This window comes from Neovison vison, chromosome 4, assembly GCF_020171115.1.
Source record: "Neovison vison isolate M4711 chromosome 4, ASM_NN_V1, whole genome shotgun sequence".
NCBI classification, from domain to species: domain Eukaryota; kingdom Metazoa; phylum Chordata; class Mammalia; order Carnivora; family Mustelidae; genus Neogale; species Neogale vison.
The window spans coordinates 190,048,759-190,072,721 of record NC_058094.1 but is presented as its reverse complement, the minus strand read 5'-3'; the positions used below and the strand labels follow the sequence as shown (position 1 = coordinate 190,072,721).

The 23,963-nt window shown below is 38.4% G+C and overlaps 1 protein-coding gene across 4 annotated transcripts in view; it reads left to right on the top strand.

Annotated features, from left to right (window-relative positions):
• Positions 1–10,349, top strand: part of KIAA0895 (KIAA0895 ortholog) — a 76,827-nt gene extending 66,478 nt beyond the window's left edge. For all 4 annotated transcript variants that reach the window (XM_044246372.1, XM_044246370.1, XM_044246369.1 and 1 more), the window contains 2 exons: positions 3,328–3,425; positions 7,621–10,349. In XM_044246372.1, the coding sequence (XP_044102307.1) occupies positions 3,328–3,425; positions 7,621–7,782 (260 nt within the window). In that variant the 3' untranslated portion in view covers positions 7,783–10,349. The remainder of the gene's footprint in view (positions 1–3,327; positions 3,426–7,620) is intronic.
• Positions 10,350–23,963: the final 13,614 nt, after the last annotated feature.

The following is a 23,963-nucleotide window of genomic DNA, read 5'->3' as shown; positions in this document are numbered from 1 at the left end:
TCCCAGTTTTTTCTGACTCTATCTGTGTTAGGAAATTCAGCTGCATCTGTCTCCTGCTCTTTAGAAGAGTGGCCTTATGAAGAAGAGCTTCTGTAGTGCTGTGTATTTGGGGCTGGGCATGCGGGGCCAGCGAGATCCACAATGGTCTGCTAGAGGGGATATACAGCTGTCTGGGAAAACTGTGGAGGCCAGGTTGGAGGGGGTGGATCCACAGGAGATTGCAGGGGTAGGGTGTCCTGTTTGGAAGCTGTGTGAAGGGTCTGCTGTGTGAGGAGACCTGCAGCTGCTTTGGAGAACTCCTGCAAGGGTAGGCTAAGAGAGCAGGGTATGCTGTTGACAAGCTAGGCGGAAAGTTTGCTTGTTCTTGCACGTTTCTATGTATCTAGGCTGGGGCAGGGAGAGGAATGGCACCCGTCAGCTCTTTTGTTCTTAGAGGAGTCTCCTGAAGATCCCTGCTCCTCCAGCACATATTCTGAGATTAGTAAACATAAATCTCCTTCTCATATACCCTACCTAAAGTTGCTGCTATGCTGTATCTCAGTGGGGCTGTTTGTTGTGCTGTCTCTTTAAGGGCAAGGATTCGATTTCCTCTTGCTCCCTGGCTCCCCCAAATCTAAGCTTGGTGATTTTTAAAGTTCTTCGTATTAAGCCCCACTAACTATAAGAACTCATGAAGATAAGTCCCTCTGGCTTTCAAAGCCAAACGTTATAGGGATTTGTTTCTGCACTGTGGGTCCCTTATGTTTGGGGTAGGTGTTAGAGGGTCTGCTCCTCTCCTTTCTCTTTGCTTGCAATATTCCTCTCACCCTTCCCCATCCTTACGGTGTCCTCTCCTGAGGATAGTCTTCTGGGTCAGTTTGGTTTCTGACCACACCTCTGCCCTGTCCACCCTTTTCAGTGTGACCTCTTCTCTACATTTAGCTGTGGAGAGTCTGTTCTGCCAGTCTGCTGGTTGTTTTCTGTTGGGTATTTACACTGACATGGGTATTCATAACTAGGTCTACCTGGGACAAGGTGAGCTTAGGATCCTTTCTCAGCCATCTTCCCTGTGAGTCCTTTGTCATTGGGGTTTTGATTTGGGTTTCCCTGATGACTAATCATGTTGAGCATCTTTTCCTGTGCATTCATTGCATATTTTATGTAGAGAAGGGGTCTAAATAGACCCATTGTCCATTTTTAATTGGGTTATTTGTCTTTTTATTAATTGAGTTGTAAGTGTTCTTTGTATATTCTAGTTATGAAGCTCTTATGATTTACAAATATTTTCTCTATTCTGTGGGTTGTCTTTTTTTTTTTTTAAAGATTTTATTTATTTATCTGACAGAGAGAGATCACAAGTAGGCAGAGAGGCAGAGAGAGAGAGAGAGGAAAGCAGGCTCTCCGCTCAGCAGAGAGCCCGATGCGGGACTCGATCCCAGGACCCCGGGACACGACCTGAGCCGAAGGCAGCGGCTTAACCCACTGAGCCACCCAGGCGCCCCGGTTGTCTTTCACTTACTTAATAATGTTGTGACTTTTTTTTTTTAAGATTTTTATTTATTTATTTGATAGACAGAGAGAGATCACAAGTAGAGAGGCAGGCAGAGAGAGAGGGGGAAGCAGGCTCCCCGCTGAGCAGAGAGCCCGATGTGGGGCCCGATCCCAGGACCCTGAGATCATGACCTGAGCTCAAGACAGAGGCTTAAACCACTGAGCCACCCAGGCGCCCCTGTTGTGACTTTTTTTAAAAGTACACTGTACGCTTGCTCTTTTATTCCTGAACCCCTGAGCATGCATCTCCTAAGAATACATTCTTCTAATACAATATCATTATCACACTTAAGTGAGCATAAATTCAACAATCTTAACTAATACATAATATTTGGATTTCCCCAAATCATCTATTCTTCTAAGTTCCTATTTTCCTATAGTATTTTTTTAATCTTCTTTTTAAGATTTATTATTTGATAAGCAGAGATCACAAGTAGGCAGAGAGCAGGCAGAGAGAGAGAGGGAAAAGCAGGCTTTTCACTGAGCAGAGAGCATGATGTGGGGCTCGATCCCAAGCCCCTGGGATCATGACCTGAGCCGAAGGCAGAGGCTTTAACCCACTGAGCCACCTAGGCGCCCCTTTCCTATAGTATTTTAAAGCCAATTCCAAATACCATGTTCTGTACCTGTAAGTCTTTACTGATAAGGACAGTTTTATTCCTCCTGAAAAGTAGGAGTAAACAACTCATGAGATCTGAACCTCGTTGAAAAAATGTTCCACCTTTTTTCCATAATTCCCATGCTATTAGCATACTGAAAAAATTAATTTCTTAATACAATTTTAGTCCATTTAATAAAGCAGAATTTTATAAAATTAACACAATTTATGGCATGATGGGAGAAAAGTTTTCTTTATAAGTGGAACACTTCAACTAGTTCAGATTTCATGAGCTCTTCCTTTTTGTGTCTTCATATTTTCTTCTATTTTTATTTTTTTTAAAGATTTTATATATTTGACAGAGAGAGGGGGGAAGCAGGCTCCCTGCCAAGCAGAGAGCCCGATGTGGGACTCAATCCCAGGACCCCGCGATCATGACCTAAGTCAAAAGCAGAAGCTTAACCCACCGAGCTATCCAACCGCCCCTATTTTCTTCTATTTTTAAATCTCGTTCTAATTCTTGTTTTCATATGGAAGAAGAGTATCAATATCTGTTTTTAATGGGGTGAGGGGTGGTATTTTTAAAAACTGAGTTTCTGAACTCCCATCTTCACATTGCCCCCGTGAGACCTACTGAGCTATAGCCATCCTCCCTGCTGCCCCAAGTGACCCCTTGCACATGGGAGTTCAGGTTATGAAGAGTCCTATATTTTAAATGATCAGTGTTTCTTTATAATTAGAAAAAAATTTTAGGGGCACCTGGGTGGCTCAGTGGGTTAAGCCTCTGCCTTCAGCCCCAGGTCATGATCCCAGGGTCCTGGGATGGAGCCCCGTGTCAGGCTGTCTGTTCAGCAGGGAGCCTGCTTCCCTTCCTCTCTCTCTACCTGCCTCTCTGCCTACTTGTGATCTCTGTCTGTCAAATAAATAAATAAAATCTTTTAAAAAAATTTTTTTAACTATGTTTTAACTATGGGGAATGGGAATCTGGGGAAAAGAAATTCATAAAGGGAAGCTACCAGTCTGCACATTATCCTGGTCCTACTAAGACCTTGCATTTTGTATTATGAAGATAGGTAATTCTAATTTACCATACCATTTTTATTCAGGACTGATGCCTACAGTAAAGGGAATGTGTTAATAGCAATTATTTAGTAAATTTTTTTAAATATTAGAAAATAAAAGCTCTTGTCTTCCTCTAGGCTGCTTTAGTAAAGACCAGGTATACTTGGATGGGATCCTGCAAATTCTCCGGTACAGAGAGACCATTGACTTTCATCTACTGACTGCCCTGGGCAAGGTGAGTGAGACCAGTGGCAGGTAGTCTGGAACACACCAGGTCATCATTCCCTTAGGCTTGGTTTAAGGATTAAATAAGATTCAGATTCCAAAAAAAAAAGATTCAGATTCCAGTGGTTACTGTTAGTTACTGCCAGATTGCTCCCTCATAAAAGGTACCTTTCTTTTTTATATTAAGTAATCTGTGGGGTAATACCTAAGAATGTACTGTTCTTTAACAATCTTTCAAGGAATGGTTTTAACATCCATTGATGATCTTTGCCCATATCAGTTAACTACAGTAGTGTCGCAAAATAGAGATCTTCAAATTGTTACATTTCACTCCCCCTTTAAACAGTATTATTATGGACTTAAGTGCTTTTTTATTCATCCCTTCTAGTGTCTGCTCCTGTGTTTTTAAAAACATGCCACCCTGTTTTCTTGCAAAGTAAAATATTCTGGGTCCATCTTATTCAAATCTCAGACAAGATTATTTCTCCAAGGAAGGCTGGATTCCTTTTAGTGAAAATGGTATTTGGAAAACAAGTACTAGGTGTGCTTATTACTTCTGGAATGTTGATGCTTCTGTGTCTTTCCAGTAAGCAAATCATGTGTTTTAAATCATAGGGTGTTCTAATTCACATCACACACTGCACCTTTCTTCCCATTCCATATGTGTGTCTCCCTTCTCTTCAAATGAAAATTATGTTTACCAACTGCAGAATTATATCTATTATGTTTACTCATTCTTTCCTATAATAATAAACTCAGGATGGTTGGAGCACCTGGGTGGTTCAGTGGGTTAAAGCCTTTGCCTTCAGCTCAGGTCATGATCCCAGAGTCCTGGAATCGAGCCCCGCATTGGACTCTCTGCTCTGCGGAGAGCCTGCTTCCCCCTCTCTCTGCCTGTCTTCCTGCCTTCTTGTGATCTCTCTGTCAAATAAACAAATTAAATCTTAAAAAAAAAAAAACCAAACTCAGGATGGTTGAAAGAATTACTGCTACTGAACAGTGGGTATACAAATCAAAATGGTCCAAAACTTTTGGGACACAGCAAAAGCAGTTCTAAGAAGGAGGTCTATAGTGATACAGGCCAACGTCAAGGAACAAAATCTCAAACAACCTAACCTTACACCTAGAGGAGCTAGAAAAGAACAAAGCAGTAAAATTTGAGTGGAAATTAATGAACTAGAGACTAAAAGATAGAAAAGATCAATGAAACCAGGATCTGGTTTTGCTAAAGAAAAACAATTGATAAACCTTTAGCCGCCAGACTCATTAAGAAGAGAGGACTCAAACTGGAAGTGAAAGTGGGGAAATAACTGGTACTACAAAAATAGAAAGTAGAAACATGCAATCCTCTAAAATGGAATCAGGAAGTAGAGAATCTTTTTAAAGATTTTATTTATTTGACAGAGATCCCAAGTAGGCAGAAAGGCAGTAGAGAGAGAGGAGGAAGCAAGCTCCCTGCTGAGCAGAGAGCGATGCAGGGCTCAATCCCAGGACCCTGGAATCATGACCTGAGCCGAAGGCAGAGGATTTAACCCACAGAGCCACCCAGGCGCCCCAGAAGTAGAGAATTTGAATAGATTACTTACTAGTAATGAAACTGAATCAGTAATAAATGAAATCCCCCCAAAACAAGACACCCAACAGCTAGGACCATATGGCTTCATGGATGAATTCTACCAAATAATTAAAGAAGAGTAAATATAATTCTCAAACTCTTCCAAAAAAATAGAAGAAGGAAAATTCCCAAATTCATTCTGCAAGGCCAGCATTAGCCTGATACTAAAACTAAAACCAGACAGAGTCTCTTCCCAAAAAATAAATAAATAAATAAAGCAGGTTAGTATTTCTGATGAACATAGATGCAGAAATCCTAAATAAAATAATACTTAAACTGAATTCAATAATACACTAAAAGTACCACTGACCATGAGTAGGTGGGGTTATTCCTAAAATGCAAGGGTGGTTCAGTATTTGCAAATCTGTCATGATATATCACATCAATAAGGGAATAAAAACCGTATCATTTCAATAGATGAAGAAAAAACATTTGACAGAATACAACATCCCTTCATGATAAAAACCCTTGAAAAAGTAGGCTTAGAGGGAACATACCTCAACCTAATAAAGGCCATAAATTAAAACCCAACAGCCAGCAATGAAAAAACTGAAAGCTTTTCAAAACCCCTAAGATCAGGAATAAGACAAAGATGTCCATTCTTACCATTTTTATTCAACATAGTCCTAAAAGTCCTAGAAGCTGCAGCAGCCAGACAGGAAAAAGAAATAAAAGGCATCTACATTAGTAAGAAGTAAAACCATCAGTATTTACAAATGACCTGATACTATATATTAAAAAAAAAAACCCTAAGAACTCCACCAAAAGACTATTAGAATAAATGAATTCAGTAAAGTTACAGGATACAAAATATATAGAAATCTATTGCATTTCTATACAATAATAACAAAGCAGAAAGAGAAATTAAGAAAACAGTTCCACTTACTGTACTGAAAGCATAAAATACCTAGAAGTAAATTAACCAAGGAGATGAAAGACCTATATTCTGAAAACTAGAAGACATTAATGAAGGAAATTGAAAATTACACTAACAAGTAGAAAGATACACTGTGCTCTTGGATTGGAAGAATTAATTATGTTCATACTACTCAAAGCAATCTGCAGATTCAGTGCAATCCCAATCCAAATACCAGAAGCATTTTTCACAGAACTAGAATAAATAATCCTAAAATTCATATGGAACCACAAATAGTGTCAAATAGCAAAGCCATCTTAATAAACAAGAACCAAGCTAGAAGTACAAAAATCCCAGATTTCAAGATATACTGCAGAGCTATAGTAATTGAAACAGTATGGAATTGATACAAAAATGGATACATACATCAGTGGAACAGGACAGCCTAGATCATTTAATCTCAGACAGAAGCAGAGTATACAGTGAAGAACACTTCCTCAATAAATGGTGCTGGGGAAAACTGGACAGCTACATGCTAAAGAATGAAACTGGACCACCCTCTTACACAATACACAAAAATAAACTAAACATGGATTAAACACCAAAAACCTAAAAGGTTATCTCTTGGACATATTTATGGATAGGTCTCCTCAGTCAAGGAAGGAAGAAAAAAAAAAAATACGAAACCACACCAGTATCAACAACAAATCTATTTTCATTACACTTTGTGGTATAAATAATAAAATAATTTCAGTAACTTAAAAATTAAAACTTAAGGGGTACCTGGATGGCTCAATTGTTAAGTGTCTGCCTTTGGCTCAGGTCATTGTCCTGGCGTCCTGGGATTGAGCCCCGTGTTGGCTCCCTGCTAGGTGGGGAGTCTGCTTCTCCCTCTGCCCCTCCTCCTGCTTGTGCATGTTCCATAGTAGATAAATCTTAAAAAAAAATTAAAACTTATGAAAATATAAATGAACATGATTTCTTTATTTAAAGCCTCTCTACTGAATCAGGTTACAGTGCTGGTCAGAAGACAGTAGTTTTTAAAGCCAGCCATGTTTTGGAATTTAAAGTTGCAATGTTAATTTATAGAACTTAGAGTTTCATCCATAAACTCAATGTAAATATTTATGAAAGACTGGCTTCTTACATAAGTAATTAAAACATTTTTATAGCATACTTTTTCACAAAGAGAATCTAACATAAAATACAATTTTCCTGGTTTCTTTCATTTAGCTTTAGTCCGGACATTTGTGTAGGTTTTAGAGTCTCTCACATACCGTATTAAGTTTAGTTGTGTAATTTCTAAACAAACTGGGTATAGGTCCAAGATAGAGTGTTAAATATTGACTTGTTTTTTTATATGGTCATGGTATTAGCAGGCAGATAAATATATTATTATTTTTTTTTTTTTTAAGTAGGGATGCAGAGGTGGGGGAGGAGAGAAAGAATCTCAAGCTGGCTCCATGCCTAGTACGTGAGCCCAAGATGGGGCTTGATCTTACAACCCTGAGATCACAACCTGAGCTGAAATCAGGAAGTTAAACACTTAACCTACTGATCCACCCAGGTGTCCCAATACATTCTTATTTAATATGGTAAAGGAATGGAAGCCAATGATTTTTGTTATTTTGCAGGTATTAAAGTAATTTGAGGGAGAGTCCCCATAAACTTTCTCTTAAGACTTAGGGAAGATGTTACCTATATTTAAAAATTAACCCATCTTCCTCCTTTCAGGTGTCTTATGAAGATGTGGATCGCTTGAAAGGATTGGCAGTTACTGAAAACATGAGGGTCCCTCATTTCCTGCAGGACCATGGCCGATACATGGAACATTTAGAGAAAATTATGGAAGTGAATGAACTGACCGACAGGGAATTGAAAGATCTTATATATTAATCAGCATTCTTATAGATGTAGCTAATCTATTTACCAATTAGGTGCAGTTAGCACCAGCATATTTATAAAACAATGACTGTTTACATGACTTTTCTGTAGAATGATCTGCAGTATTCAGCTGAATTTTTAAAAGTTAAGTACAAACCTTAAACTGTTTCCTTAACATGTTCCTGTAGGCTGCAGGGGAAAGTTCTTCCTATTTTTATCTGAATCTCAACAGAGTCCATCTAAAGTACTACTGGTGAGGGTTTTTTTTGTTTGTTTGTTTTATTTGTTTGTTTGTTTGTTTTTATTTGAAGAATCTTGGTCAAATTGAGTAATAGGCTGTCTGGGCAGTGAGCATTGCTCCTTGGTGCTTCTGCCTGAGCACCAAGACTAGCCCTGACTATAGAGATAGAACACTGGAATTCAGACTCCCAAGATTATATTTTATTTTATAAATAATGGTAATTCTCCTTTGAAAAGTTAGTTTTGTTATGCTCCCCAAATGTAGCTATATTTAAGATTTCTTATTTCTCTTAGATGTTAAGTAATGTTAAAAAGAGGGGGAAAGTAATTTGAAAAGTTTTCATTAGTTCTTTATTTTCCACATTGCTTCACCTTATCAGTTTATAGGAACTAAGAGAATTACCTCATTTTCAATTATTTCTTAACTAAACTTTATTTGCTAGATTTTAAGTTTTAGGGTCTTTCCCTCCCTATTCCTTCATATAAAATAAGCAAAAGTTCCAGAGAGGTTTGTCTACATAGATTAAAATAGTTGGGGAAGAGAGAAGCTATTCAGCTTTTTATTAAATGGAGCAACTAGCAAGACACAAATCGACTAACATAGTTCCTATAGGCACTGGATATTGACTAGGTAGTGTCTACCATAGACTTCACCATGCGCTGGAGAGTGGAATTCCTAGACATTGCTGTTTGATAAACTGGCCCGGTCATGTTGGCTCAGTATATTTTGTCAAAATCTTTGACTTCATCAATCCAACAATAACCTAGTTTGCTTTCAAAAATCAGAATTCTGTTTTGCTGCATTTTCTCTGTTAAAAGCTTACACACCTAGCTCTTTATTAACTTGACAATTTTGATATATATTGGATATATATACTTGGGATCCAGTGATTCTTCAAACAACATTTTAATGATCAGGAAGAGCACTGCTGTAAACACCCATTCAAAATTGCTACTGTAATTTTTACCCAAAGCTATCAGAGTTCATCTTTACCTCAGTTCAGGCTTAAATATGGTGCTAACACTGGTAGATGCCTACTGCAAAGCCTGGTCCACATTCATGCTAGGAAAGGATTATAGGAAATCTTCTGCAGGCTAGGTTATGTGATTTTTTTCATCCACATATCTAGAAGGGCTTGCCTCGAAGAATGTTGCCGCAAACAGAATGTATTCTAACTGGCACCTGGTAATTCTTGAAAGCACACATCTCACCTTTGGTAAGTAGCAGGCCAGGCCCTTTGGACCATTAAAGGCACCCACAAACGTGTCCTGATGGCTGGAGTGTGGTCTCTGGATCTCTGTGCAGGCTTTGGGCACATTGTGCCAACACTAACCAGGTACTGGAAAACACTCTTGACCCCTTAAGCATATTTCCTTGTAGCAGAGTCATCCAGTTTCAGCTTTGGTGTAGCATTTTTCAAACTTATCCAAGATGATTGTGAAAATGGTGTTTTGTTAACTGGAATTGAAATATAGACAGAAATGACAATATTTATGTCCTGTGATTTAAACCCCACATGCTTAAAAATTCAACATTTGTAGGCAATAACACTGTTACTCTTACGTTATGGTTTAAATGTAAAGGAAAATCACAGAAGCCTTAATATCCTGTTGGTAGGATTATTTACAATGATTCTAGTCCCTGAATTTTAAAAATGGATATTCTCTATCTGATTTGGAAAAAGAAATACTTTCTTGCCTTATTGCTTTGGTATAAAGACAAAAAAACAGTGCTGTCCAGACAAACAAACAAAAAAACAGACCTTCAATCACATTGGTTGTCTTAAGATCTTTTAAAAGTTAGCAATGAACCAAAAATAGTCCAGATTAGCAGAATACTTAAAGTACTCAAAGCTTTAAAAGTTGGGAAAGATTTAATTAATGTTTATTCTCTTTCCTGAAATAGCATTAAGGTCAGTTTTGTTCCCTTAAAATTGAAGTTTTAATAAATTGAAAATTATATCAACAGTACTTAGAATAGTTGACGGTTGCATTAATTTTAATAGTTTTTAGCATAGGCTGTTGAGGATTAGGATTTTATCAATTTTGTCCACTGTAATTCTAACATATAGTTGTATCAAATATAAAGTCTGATAAACTGTAAGGTTTTCACATCAAATGGGATTCAGAGTAAATTGTTTGTAGACATAAATCCAGTCTTGATTTCTTTATATTTTCTCTTTGTAAAAATGTTTAAAATTTGTATGTTTTGTATATATCTGGGCATTTTATGTTTAGCTGTAGTAGAAAGAGCGCTGAGGTTCTCAAATGAAATATGAGACTATGTATGCATGCAAACTTCTGTTCTTTGAAAACTTAATTATATTTTTTGTGGTATTTCTCTGTTTTTATTGGGTGGTAATTATTGATTATGTTTGTCTTCTAATATCCTTGTTTATAAGGAAATACTAAATTTACCATATTCCACCTTTTCCTAATTAGTTCAGCTTATACTCTCATGGGTGAAGGGAAAAGGAGAGGGGGATAATTTCGTCTTTAATCTACTTTAAATACAAAGACAACAATTCAAAATTCTAAGGAACATGAGAAGTCAAGGAAACATGACACCACTAAAAGATTATGATAATCTAGTAACTAAACCCAAAGTCATGGAGAGCTGTTTACCTGATAAGGAATTCAAAGTATCTGTTTTAAGGAAGCTCAATGAGGTACAAGAATACACAGACAATTCAATGAAATCAAGAAAACAATACATGAAAAAATGAGCAGCTTAATAAAGAGATATCATTAAAAGAACAAAAGCAAACTCTGGAATAGAAGAATACAATGATTGAAATGAAAAATATAATAGCACCAACACCAAAGGATCAAGCAAAAAAATATGAGAGGATGGGAATTTTGAAATTATCCAGTCATGGGAGAACAAAGAAAAAAATGAAAGTGATGAAAGTCTATGTGATCTATAGGATACAATCAAAAGAAATAATTTGCAAGTTATTGGACTTGCAGAGGAGAGAGGGAGAAGGGAAAAGAAAGCTTATTTAAAAAAAATAAGGCTAAACACTTCCCAAATCCGAGGAGAAATTTGGATATCCATGATCATGAAACTCCTAGGTTACCAAAAAAATCTCAAAAACTTCTCTGAGAAACATTATTTAAAAACTACCAAAAATCAAAAAATCTTAAAAGCAGCAAGTACATAGATAGCATTTGCATCAGAATGAAATGAAATTCTTACCAGAAAATGGCCCAAAGACTGGCAGAACAAACTCCACTACTAAGTGCTAGGAAGGGGCCACATCAGTGAAGGTAGGAAAGGCAACAGTGCAGTCTGGGAGCAAAACAGACAATGACCCTCCACTGTGGGGAGGGAGTTAGTGGCATAGAGAAGGGTGGAAAACAGACTCACACTGGGGAGCCCACGAATGGGGAGGACGAATCTCCATAATATTTGCCTTCCACAGTTTGGCTTTTATGGACGTTGCTCCAATGAATGTGGGGGGTCGATGTGCCCCTTCACAACATCTGTGTCTTTGGGGTAAATACTGTAGTTCAATTGCTGGATCATAGGGTTGCTCTATTTTTAACTTTTTGAGGAATCTCCATACTGTTTTACAAAGTGGCTCTACCAACTTGCATTCCCACTAACAGTGTAAGAGGCTTCCCCTTTCTCTGCATCTTCCAACATTTGTTGTTTCCTGTCTTGTTAATTTTTGCCATTCTGAGATGTCTTTCAACAGATAAATGGATAAAAATGTGGTCCATATATACAATGAAATATTAGTCATCAGAAAGGATGAATACCTACCATTTGCATCAACATGGATGGAACTAGAGGGGATAATGCTAAATAAGTCAAGCAGAGAAAGACACTTATATGGTTTCACGTATATGTGGAACACAAGGAATAGCATGGAGGACATTAGGAGAAGGAAGGGAAAAATGAAGGTGGGGAAAGCAGAGGGGGAGACAAACCATGAGACACTATGAACTCTGGGTATCAGAGGGGAGGGGGCTGGGGGGATGGGTTAACCCGGTGATGGGTATTAAGGCAGGCACGTATTGCAATGAGCACTGGGTGTTACACGGAAACAATGAATCATGGAACACTACATCAAAAACTAATGATGTACTGTATGGTGACTAACATAGTAAAAAATTTTTTTTAAAAAGTAAGAGGGGCTGAATTTCAGGAGTTCTGAAAACCAATGACTTAAAGCCAGGAATTTAAAAAAAATCTTTGGGCTCAGTTCTGGGAGAGTTGAGGGAATCAGGAAGCTGAGTCCCTGCCCTTAGCTCAACAAACAGCTCATGCAGATAATAGCATAGAATCAGCAGTTTGAAACATGCTGGGGGCAAACAGAAGGGAGAGTGATTTCCTCATATCAAAGCGTGGCTGGACAGATACATCACAGAGAGACTCCTCAAGGGACAGAGGAACTAACAGGTGCCATTTCCCTTCTCCAACCACTCCCCACCTCTCCATAACTCGCCCCTGCCCCAAACAGTGGGCATCTGCAGGAACCAGTACAGTGCTGCCTCTCGTTAGCCAATTTGCTTACACAAAGCCCCATAACCCTTGCTCTAGCAGATCTGCCCTTCCTAGTCTAACTTGCCTGGGTTCCTGCAGTGTAGGTCCTCCAGAAGACCTGCACAAACTCTGCCAACACCACATCTCCAGACCTGTATGTCTTGTGGAACCTCTGTGCTGGTAGTCGAGGGACCAGGTCTCATTTTACAAACACATCACCTCATTAAAAATTCACCCCCACACACACCGTTGGTGACTGAACACTGCCTACAATTGGCAAAGACAGCCCCTGCAGACAACTGGAAGAAGGAAAAAGAGGCCAAGACTCAACAGCAGAGGACATGCAACACACATAAGAGACCCTCCCTCAAGCACCAGGCCCTGGGGAATAGGACATTACACTGCAGGGCACTATAGGACTCCTCCTTCATAAGGCTATTATCATTAAAAGCAAGAGAAGTAGCTGACTTTTCTAACACATAGAAAGTCAAACAAAATGGGGAGACCAAGAAATATCTCCCAAATGGAAGAATAGAACCAAATCACAGCAAGAGATCAAAGCAAAAAAGATATAAATAACATGGCTGATAGATAACTTAATGATCATGAAAACACTGGAGAAAAGAGTTGAGGAAATCAGACCGTTAACGAAGATAAAAAAGAACCTATCAGATCAAGAACACAATAAATGAAATAAAAAATACACTTGATGGAATAAATAGGATGCTAGATGAAGCAGAGGAATGAATTAATGCCTGGAAGAGTAATGGAAAGTAACCAAGCTGAGCAAAGGAGAGGAAAGAGAATAATGCAAACAGAGTATCTTAGGGAACTCAGTGACTCCATCAAATGTAATAATTGCCTGATAGGATCTCAGAAGAAGGGGGGGCAGAAACTTTATTTGAAAAAATAATATCTGAAAACTTACCAAATCTGGGGAAGGAAACAAATATCCAGACCCAGAAGTCCAGAGATTTCTCCAAAAATTCAACCCAAGGAGGTCCACACCAAAACACACAGTAATTAAAATGGCAAAAAGTAGTGATAAAAAAAATTTTAAAGCGGTAAGAGAAGATAATTTTATACAAGAGAGCCCTGATAAGACCATCAGCTAATTTTTCAGCAGCAACTTTACAGGCCTGAGGGGAGTGGCATGATATATTCAAAGTGCAGAAAGGGGAAAAAATCTGTAGCTAATTTCTTGAGGAATCTCCACACTGTTCTCCAAAGAGGCTGCACCAACTTGCATTCCCACCAACAGTGTAAGAGGGTTCCCCTTTCTCCACATCCTCTCCAACACGTTTCCTGTTTTGTTAATTTTGGCCATTCTAACTGGTGTAAGGTGATATCTCAATGTGGTTTTAATTTGAATCTCCCTGAGGGCTAATGATGAACATTTTTTCATGTGTTTGATAGCCGTTTGTATGTCTTGATTGGAGAAGTGTCTGTTCATATCTTCTGCCCATTTTTTGATGTGTTTGCCTGTTTCGTGTGTGTTGAGTTTGAGGAGTTCATTATAGATCCTGGATATCAACCTTTTGTCTGTACTGTCAATTGCAAATGTCTTCTCCCATTCCGTGGGTTGCCTCTTTGTTTTTTTGACTGTTTCCTTTGCTGTGAAGAAGCTTTTGATTTTGATGAAGTCCCAGAAGTTTATTTTCGCTTTTGTTTCCTTTGCCTTTGGAGACATATCTTGAAAGAAGTTGCTGTGGCTGATATCAAAGAGATTACTGCTATGTTCTCCTCTAGGATTCTGATGGATTCCTGTCTCACGTTGAGGTCTTTTATCCATTTTGAGTTTATCTTTGTGTACGGTGTAAGAGAATAGTCAAGTTTCATTCTTCTACATATAGCTGTCCAGTTTTCCCAGCACCATTTATTGAAGAGACTTTTTTCCACTGTATATTTTTTCCTGTTTTGTCAAAAATTAATTGACCATAGAGTTGAGGGTCCATATCTGGGCTCTCTACTCTGTTCCACTGGTCTATGTGTCTGTTTTTATGCCAGTACCATGCTGTCTTGGTGATCACAGCTTTGTAATAAAGCTTGAAATCAGGTAAGGTGATGCCGCCAGCTTTATTTTTGTTTTTCAACATTTCCTTAGCGATTCGGGGTCTCTTCTGATTCCATACAAATTTTAGGATTATTTGCTCCAGCTCTTTGAAGAATGCCGGTGGAATTTTGATCGGAATGGCATTAAAAGTATAGATTGCTCTAGGCAGTATAGACATTTTAACAATGTTTATTCTTCCGATCCAAGATCATGGAATGGTTTTCCATCTATTTGTGTCTTCTTCAATTTCTTTCATGAGTGTTCTGTAGTTCCTCAAGTACAGATCCTTTACTTCTTTGGTTAGGTTTATTCCCAGGTATCTTATGGTTCTTGGTGCTATAGTAAATGGAATCGATTCTCTAATTTCCCTTTCTGTATTTTCATTGTTAGTGTATGAGAAAGCCACTGATTTCTGCACATTGACTTCCCTATGACCCTGCAATTGCACTCCTGGGTATTTACCCCAAAGATACAGATGTCGTGAAAAGAAGGTCCATCTGTACCCCAATGTTTATAGCAGCAATGGCCACAGTCGCCAAACTATGGAAAGAACCAAGATGCCCTTCAATGGATGAATGGATAAGGAAGATGTGGTCCATATACACTATGGAGTATTATGCCTCCATCAGAAAGGATGAATACCCAACTTTTGTAGCAACATGGACGGGACTGGAAGAGATTATGCTGAGTGAAATAAGTCAAGCAGAGAGAGTCAATTATCATATGGTTTCACTTTTTTGTGGAGCATAACAAATAGCATGGAGGACAAGGGGCGTTAGAGAGGAGAAGGGAATTTGGGTAAATTGGAAGGGGAGGTGAACCATGAGAGACTATGGACTCTGAAAAACAATCTGAGGGGTTTGAAGTGGCGGAGGGGGTGGGAGGTTGGGGTACCAGGTGGTGGGTATTATAGAGGGCACGGCTTGCATGGAGCACTGGGTGTGGTGAAAAAATAATGAATACTGTTTTTCTGAAAATAAATAAATTGGAAAAAAAAATCTGTAGCTAAGAATACTCTATCCAGCAAGGCTCTCATTCAGAATAGAAATAGAGATAAAGGGTTTCTCAGACAAGCAAAAACTAAAGGAACTCAGGACCACTAAACCAGCCCTGTAAGACATATTAAAGGGGAGTTTTTGAGTTTTTCAAAGGATGACCATATATTCAAGTATGAAAAAGTAAAAAACACAGAAGCAGTAAAAAGTATTTCTTTAAAAGAAAATCAGTCAAGGGATCCATAAAATAAAAGGATGTAAAATATGACACCATATACCTAAGATGCACTGGTGGGGGGAAAGTAGAGGAATAAAGAATAGTTTTAAACTTAGTGACCATTAACTTCAGAGAGACTGCTATATGCAAAAAATCTTATACACAAACACAAGGGTAACCACAAAACAAAAACCAGTAATATCGAAAAAATAAAGAGAATGGAATCCAAGTATACCACTAAAGAAAGCCAACAAAGCATGAAAGAGAGCAAGAAAGGATCCAAGAAAAATCTATAGAAACAAGGTAACAAAACAGCAATAAATACATTCTATCAATAATTATTTTGAAGGTAAGTAGACTAAATGCTCCAGTCAGACATAGGGTGACAAAGTGGATAAAAAAGTAAGACCCATATAAAGTAAGACCCATATATATGTTGCCTACAAGAGACTCAATTCAGATCTAAAGACTTGCAGATTGAAAACGAGGGAATAGAGAAATATTTTTCATGCACATGGATGCCAAAAGAAGGCTGGGGCAGCAATACTTAACATTGGGCAAAACAGACTTTATTAAACAAAGACTGTAAAAGACAAAGAAGGACATTATATAATGAGAAAGTGGATAATCCAACAAGAAGATATAACAGTTGTAAATATTTATGCACCTAACATGGGAGGATCCAAATACATAAAACAGTTAAAAACAAACATAAAAGAAATAATAAAATAGTAGGGGACTTTTAACACCCCATTTACATCAATGGACAGATCATCCAAATAGAAAATCAGCAAGAAAACAGTGGATTTGAATGACACACTGGACTAAATGGATTTAACAGACATATTCAGAACATTCCATCCTAAACCAGCAGAACACATGGAACATTCTCTAGAATAGACCACATATTAGGCCACAAGTCTCAGCAAACTCAAAAAGATCAGAGTCCTACCATGCATCTTTCTGGCCACAATGGTATGAAACTAGAAATCAACCAGAAATTAAGGAAAAAAAAAAAAAAAAAAAGGAAAGAACACAAATACATGGACGTTAAGTAACATCCTATTAACCAATGAATGGGTCAACCAAGTGATCAAAGAAGAATTAAAAAACTACATGAAAACAAATGAAAATGAAAACACAACAGTCCAAAATCTTTGGGATGCAGCAAAAATGGTTCTAAGAGGAAAGTTTATAGAAATGCAGGCCTAAAAAAAAAATCTTAAAAAAAAAAAAAGAAATGCAGGCCTAGCTCAAAAGGAAGAAAAATCTCAAACAACCTAGCCTTACATCTGAAGGGGCTAGAAGAAGAAACAAAACCCAAACCCAGCAAAAGGAAGGAAATAATATCAGAGAAGAAATAAATGATATAGAAACTAGAAAAAACAGAACAGATTGATGAAACCAGGAGCTGGTTCTTTGAAAAGATCAACAAAATTGATAAACCTCTAGCAAGATCATGAAAAAGAAAGAGTATCCAAATAAAATAAAATTACGAATGAAAGATGAGAAATAACAACACAGAAATATAAATAATTGTAACAGAATATTATGAAAAACCTATACACCAACAAATTGGACAACTTAGAAGAAAGGGATAAATTCCTAAAAAATATATAACCTGCCAAAACTAAAGCAGGAGGAAATGTAAAATTTGAACAGACCAAGTATCAGCAATGAACTTGAATCAGTAATCAAAAAATTCCCCCACAAAAAACAAAGTACAGGACCAGATAGTTTCATAAGAAAATTCAACTATTTAAATAAGAGTTAACCCATTTTTCCCCTCAATTTATTTCAAAAAATACAAGAGGAAGCAAAACTTTCTATGAGGCCAATATTACCCTGATACCAAAACCAGATACACCAAAGGGGGGGAAAAAAAAAAAAAGAAAAGAAAGATAAAAGAATACTACAGTCCAATATCTTCCATGAATATAGATGCAAAAATCCTCAACAAAAAATTAGCAAACTGATCCCAATAATACATTTTAAAAAATCATACACATTATCAAGTCTGATTTATTCCCAAGATATAAGGGGCATTCCAGTATTCCCAAAACAATCAATGTGATACATCACATCAATAAGAGAAAGATTAAAAACCATATTATCATTTTGATGCAAAAAAAGCATCTGACAAAGTACAACACCCATTCATGATAAAATCCCTCAACAAGGTAGGTCTAGAGGAAACATACCTCAACATTATAAAGGCCTTATATGAAAAACCCTCAGTTAACATCATCCTCAATGGGGAAAAACTGACAGCTTTTCCCCTAAGGTCAGGAACAAGACAAGGATGACCATTCACCACTTTTATTCAAGAGAGTAGTGGAACACCTACATGCAATCAGACAAGAAAAAGAAATAAAAGGCATCCGTATTGGTAAGGAAGAAGTAAGACTTCATTATTTACATATGACACCATACTGTATATAGAAAATCCTAAAGACTCCAGCAAGAAAGCTATGATAAATGAATTCAAAACAGTCACAGGACCCAAAATCAATGTACAGAGTTCTGTTGTATTCCTGTACAAAAATAATGCAACAGCAGAAAATGAAGTTAAGAAAAAAATCCCATTTACAATTCCACTAAAAACAATTAATAGGAATAAACTTAACCTGTGAAAGACCTGTACTCTTAAAACTGTAAAACACAGATTAAAAAAAAAATGAAAACAGAAAGAAATGGAAAGACATTCCACGCTCTTGAATTGGAAAAAGTAACACGGTTTCAGTGTCTACTGAAAGCAACCTACAGATTTAATGCAATTTGTATCAAAGTACCAATAGCAGTTTTCACTGAACTAGAACAAATAATCATAAAATTTGTACAGAACCACAAAAGACCCAGCTGAAGCAATCTTGAAAAAGATAAACAAAACTGGAGGTATCGCAATTCCAGATTTCAAGTTATATTACAAAGCAGCAGTAATTAAAACACTATGGTGGGGTGCCTGGCTGGCTCAGTTGGAAGAGCATGTGACTCTTGATCTTGGAGTCATGAGTTTGAGCCTGTAGAGATTGGGTGTAGAGATTACAAACAAAAATGAAAAACAAACACCAAACAAACTTTAAAACAACAATACCACTATGGTACTGGCATAAAAATAGACACATAGATCAGTGTAGCAGAACAGAAGGCCCAGAAATAAACTCACAATTATATGGTCAATTATTTTTCAACAAAGAGGGCAAGAATATACAATGGGAAAAAGACAAATGGTGTTGGAAAAACTCGACAGATACATGCAGAAGAATGAAACTGGACCACTTTCTCTCATCATACAGAAGAATAAACTCAAAATGGATGAAAGACCTAAATGTGAAAGCTGAAACCATAAAAATCCCTGAAGAGAGCATGGGCAGTAAGCTCTCTGACATGAGCCATTGCAACATTTTCTTAGCTAGATCTCCTGAGACAAGAGAAATAAAAATAAATGATAGAGGCTATATCAAAATAAAAAGTTTATGCAATGAAGGAAACAATCAACAAAACTTAAAGACAACCTATGGAATTGAAGATATTTGCAAATGACATATACATAGAGGATTGGTATCCAAAATATATAAAAAGCTGACCTAACTCAATACTCCAAAACCAAATAATCCAATTAAAGTGGGCAGAAGACACAAACAGACATTTCTCCAAAGAAGACACATAGATGGCCAACAGACACTAGCTCAACATCCCTCATTATCAGGGAAATACAAATCAAAAGTACAATGAGATATCACCTCATTGAGTGGCTAAAATAGCACAAGAAACAGTGCTGATGAGGTGTGAAGAAAAAGGAACCCTGGTGCACTGTCGGTAGGAATGCAAATTGTGCCACCACTACAGAAAACAGTATGGAGGCTCCTCAAAAAATTAAAAATAGAACTACTCTATGCACTAGTGGATATTTACCCAGAAAATTAAAAAAAAAAAAAAACCTAATTCAAAGGGATAGATGCATCCCGTGTTTATTGAAGCATTATTTGCAATAACCAAACTATGGAAGCAATCCAAGTGTCCATTGCTAGGCAATTGAATAAAGAAGATTATATTAGTCACCATAAATAGGATGAAATCTTGCCATTGGCAACACATCACTGCAGCTGGAAAGTATGCTCCTAAGCAAAATAAGTCAGAGAAAGGCAAATACCATATGATCTCACTCACATGCAGAATTTAACAATACAAATAAGCAATGGAAAAAAAGAGACAAACCAAGAAACAGACTTTTATCTATAAAGGACAAACTGATGGTTACCAGAGGGGAGGTACAGGGGAAATAGGGAATGGAGATGAAAGAGTACACATATAATTAAAAAATTTTTTTTTTTAAAGATGTATTCATTTTAGCGAGAAGCTGGGAGGATGGGGTGGAAGAGAGAGAGAATCTCAAGCAGACACCCTGAGCATAGAACCCAGTGCAGGGTTGGATCTCATGACCTACTGGAGCCACCCAGACACCCCCTAAAAAAAAAAAAGATTAGAAAAAAATTTTAAAATAATTTTTAAAATAAACATAAAATGTATTATTAGCCCCAGGGGTACAGGTCTGTGAATCGCCAGGTTTACACACTTCACAGCACTCACCATAGCACACACCCTCCCCAATGCCCACAACCCCACCACCATCTCCCTACTTCCCTCCCCCCAGCACCCCTCAGTTTTTTGTGTGTGTCTGTCTGTCAAATAAATAAATAAAATCTTTAAAAAAAAAAAAAGAAAAACAGACTTTGTACATTTGTTCTACAGTGATGTAAAATCTGCCTCAATACTTATTTTTTAAATAGGCTCAATTTAATTTTTAAGTAGGCTATATAATTTTAGTGTATGTCTTTTTTTTTTTAAGATTTTATTTATTTATTTGACAGAGAGCAATCACAAGTAGGCAGAGAGGCAGGCAGAGAGAGAGAGAGGAGGAAGCAGGCTCCCTGCCGAGCAGAGAGCCCGATGCGGGACTCGATCCCAGAACCCTGAGATCATGACCTGAGCCGAAGGCAGAGGCTTAACCCACTGAGCCACCCAGGCGCCCCCAAAGTCTGTTTTTCTGTAAAGAGCATGTTTGCAGGAAGTGTTTATAGTCTGTTTCTATTTTTTTTTTAATGGGAAGGGAGAGGAGTGGTACGTATTTGTACAGGAATATATACCCTTTTATAGTCACATACTATCTCAAGTAGGCTCCACAAGAAACTGGTAAGAATGGTGACATCTGATGGATTGGGGACCACAGGTAAAAAGATTCATTTTTACTGCATACTCCTGTTTGGATTTTTTCTACCATATGCACATAATATCTTCAGTATAATACTAGAATCCTAGGTTTACTCAAGCACTATTTTTAATTGTTTTACATAATGAATAGTTTATAAAAAATGAAATAAAAAAGGTATACAGCAAAGTCTCCTTTCTCTACCCCTGGCACCCATTCCTGAAGTTCTCCCCTAATAGTAGATAAGTGCTATTTTCAGCTTATACTGTTTATGCATATATAAGCAAATAAACACATATATTCTTCTTGTCCCTCATCCTTTCTTAGAGACAATTACTATATAAAAAACTCTGTACACATGGCTATTTTTACTTAGAACCAAAATTATAACCCACAATAGAAAAAAAATAGAAAGAAAAATAGACTGGACATACTAAAAATAAAATACTATTGTGCTTCAAAGCCATCAAGAAAGTGAAAAGACAACCCACAGAATGGGAGAACTTTTGTGCAAATCATGTATATGATAAGGAACATATACCTAAGAACTCTTAAAATTCAATAATAAATGCTGACTTCCAGAGAAGGTGGCAGAGTAGGAGGATCCCAAGCTAACCTCTTCCTATGGTTATAATACCAAATAACTCCCATATCAAAGTAAATAAACCAGAAAATGACCCGAGGACTGGCAAAAATGACTCTCCACAGGTAAGTAGAGAAGAGACCACATCAATGAGGGAGGCCAGAGACATGGTCAGGAGCCAAACTGACCCATGAGATTGCACTGGTGAGAGGGACACTCTGGATATGGAAAGGGGAGAGGAGCAGATCCCACACCAGGCACCCCAGATGGCAAAGGACCCACTGGGAAGACAAATTCCAGTAACATTTGGCGTTGAAAGCCAGAGGGGCCCAATTTTGTTTATATAATGAGACTTAACACCTGAAATTTTAAAAATCAGTGGACTCCGAGGGCAATAGGAAGCTGAGTCCTCTCCCTTAAAGTGACAGCACAACAAACAGCGCTGCAGAGATACAGCACAGGAGCAGCAGTTTAAAATGTGCCTTGGGGATACAGCAAGATTTACTGCCTAATCTCAGTGTGTGTGTGCTGGTGGGGCAGGGATCTTTGGGAGACTTCATCAAGAACAAAAGAGCTGGTGGGTGCCATTTCTTCTACCCCTGTACCCACAGACACTTGTGGGAACCAGTATAGCATGAACAGTCTCATCTAGCTTGCTAAATGGACATTTCACAGTGGACCAGTGCAGAACTTCCTGGCACCACATGACCTGCCTCTGCATTCTCCTGCAGATCCACCGCTCCCAGTGCACCTTGGGCAAGCGAGAAACTGAAGCAGTGTCAAAAACCTGGCAGGGTGCAAGCAACCCCAGCAGTGGCCAGCACCACTCTAAAGGGACTCCTGATCTGGGGAGGGAGAGGAAGATAATCACACACACCAGTCACACTGCAAACCCAGCCATGGACAGGGGCAGGTAACTGGTCTGACTCCAGGCCTGCCCACCAACAAAAGCTTCTCAGACAGCACAGGGGAAGCACTCTGCAGTTCAGTGCTAACTGGGCTCTAGCAAATATCTGTTCTGACCCAATTCAAGCTCAAGGTGTCCCCGAATTGGCCTACTAACAACATAGTAACCAAACCCTACCCACAACCAGGCAAATAGAGCCAGTGCAGATGACTAGCATGAAGGCAAATGTGCCTCAGCAGTAGGGCACACATGACACAAATAGGAGACACCCCTTAAGCTCTAGGTTCTCATAAATAGGGACATTGCACCGCAGGGCACTACAGGACCTCATTATCATAAGGCGACTACTCTCAAGGGCAGGAGACAGAATTGACTTTCCTAATGCATAAAAACAGACAAAATGAGGAGAGAGAGTATCTCCCAAATAAAAGAACAGGACAAAATCACAGTAATAGCTAAATGAAATGGAGAGAATATGCCTGATAGAGAATTTAAAGTAATGGTCATAAAAATACTGGCCTTGAGAACAGTGTGGAGGATCTCAGTGAGACCCTTAAGAGAGAGAATACAAAGAGCCAATCAGAGATGAACTCATTAACTGATATTAAAAATACACTAGATGGAATAAATGGTAGGCTAGAGGAAGCAGAAGGGATGAGCGACCTGAAGGACAGAGTAATGGAAAACAAGCAATCTGAACAGGAGAGAGAAAAAAGAATAAAAAATGAAAATAGTTGAAAGGGACTCAGTGTAACCATCATACATTATAGTATTTTTATTATAGGGATCCCAAAATAAGAGGGCAATAAGGGCACAGAAAATTTATTTGAAGAATAAGATGAATTTATGAATATGATGATTTATTTGATGAATATGGGGGAAAGAAACAGAAATCCAGATCCAGAAGGCACAGAAAGCCTCCAATAAAATAAACCCAATGAAGTCCACACTGTAAAGTTCTCCGACGAAATAAACACAACACCAGGCTAAGTGGGTGTAAGGCAAGGTTTATTAAAGGTTCTCTCTGGTGAAGTTTCAGGGCCCAGGTGAAGGGGAGCCGAGAAAGTTGCACCGGGAGGAGGTGGGCACCCTCAGGCGAGGTTCCGCCACTCTGGAAAGCAGAGTGGGGGAAGTCGCGCCCAAGGCAGGGAGGAGGGGGCTTTTAAGGGTCTTGGGGAAAGCTCAGGGGTCTTTTGGCAAGTTTCCCTTATTTGGATATCCCGCCTGCTCATCGGGATCCCATTGGTCCACAGGAGCCCGGGGCGGGGGGTCTCAGATTCCTGCTTGGGCCTTTGTTCTCCTGTCTGAGCTCAGGTCTTGTGGCTGGCGGGAACTTTCGCCATCTTTAGTAGCCCTTCCTGCCAGCCCAACATTCCGACCTTTTGCTTAATATAATGGTGTCAGGGGTGTCGACTCGGTTCTGGCTACTTCCTGCTAACAGCGGGCGTCGTCATAGGGGTAGTCGGAAGTGGGCAGGCGAGAGTAGGGCTGGAGGAG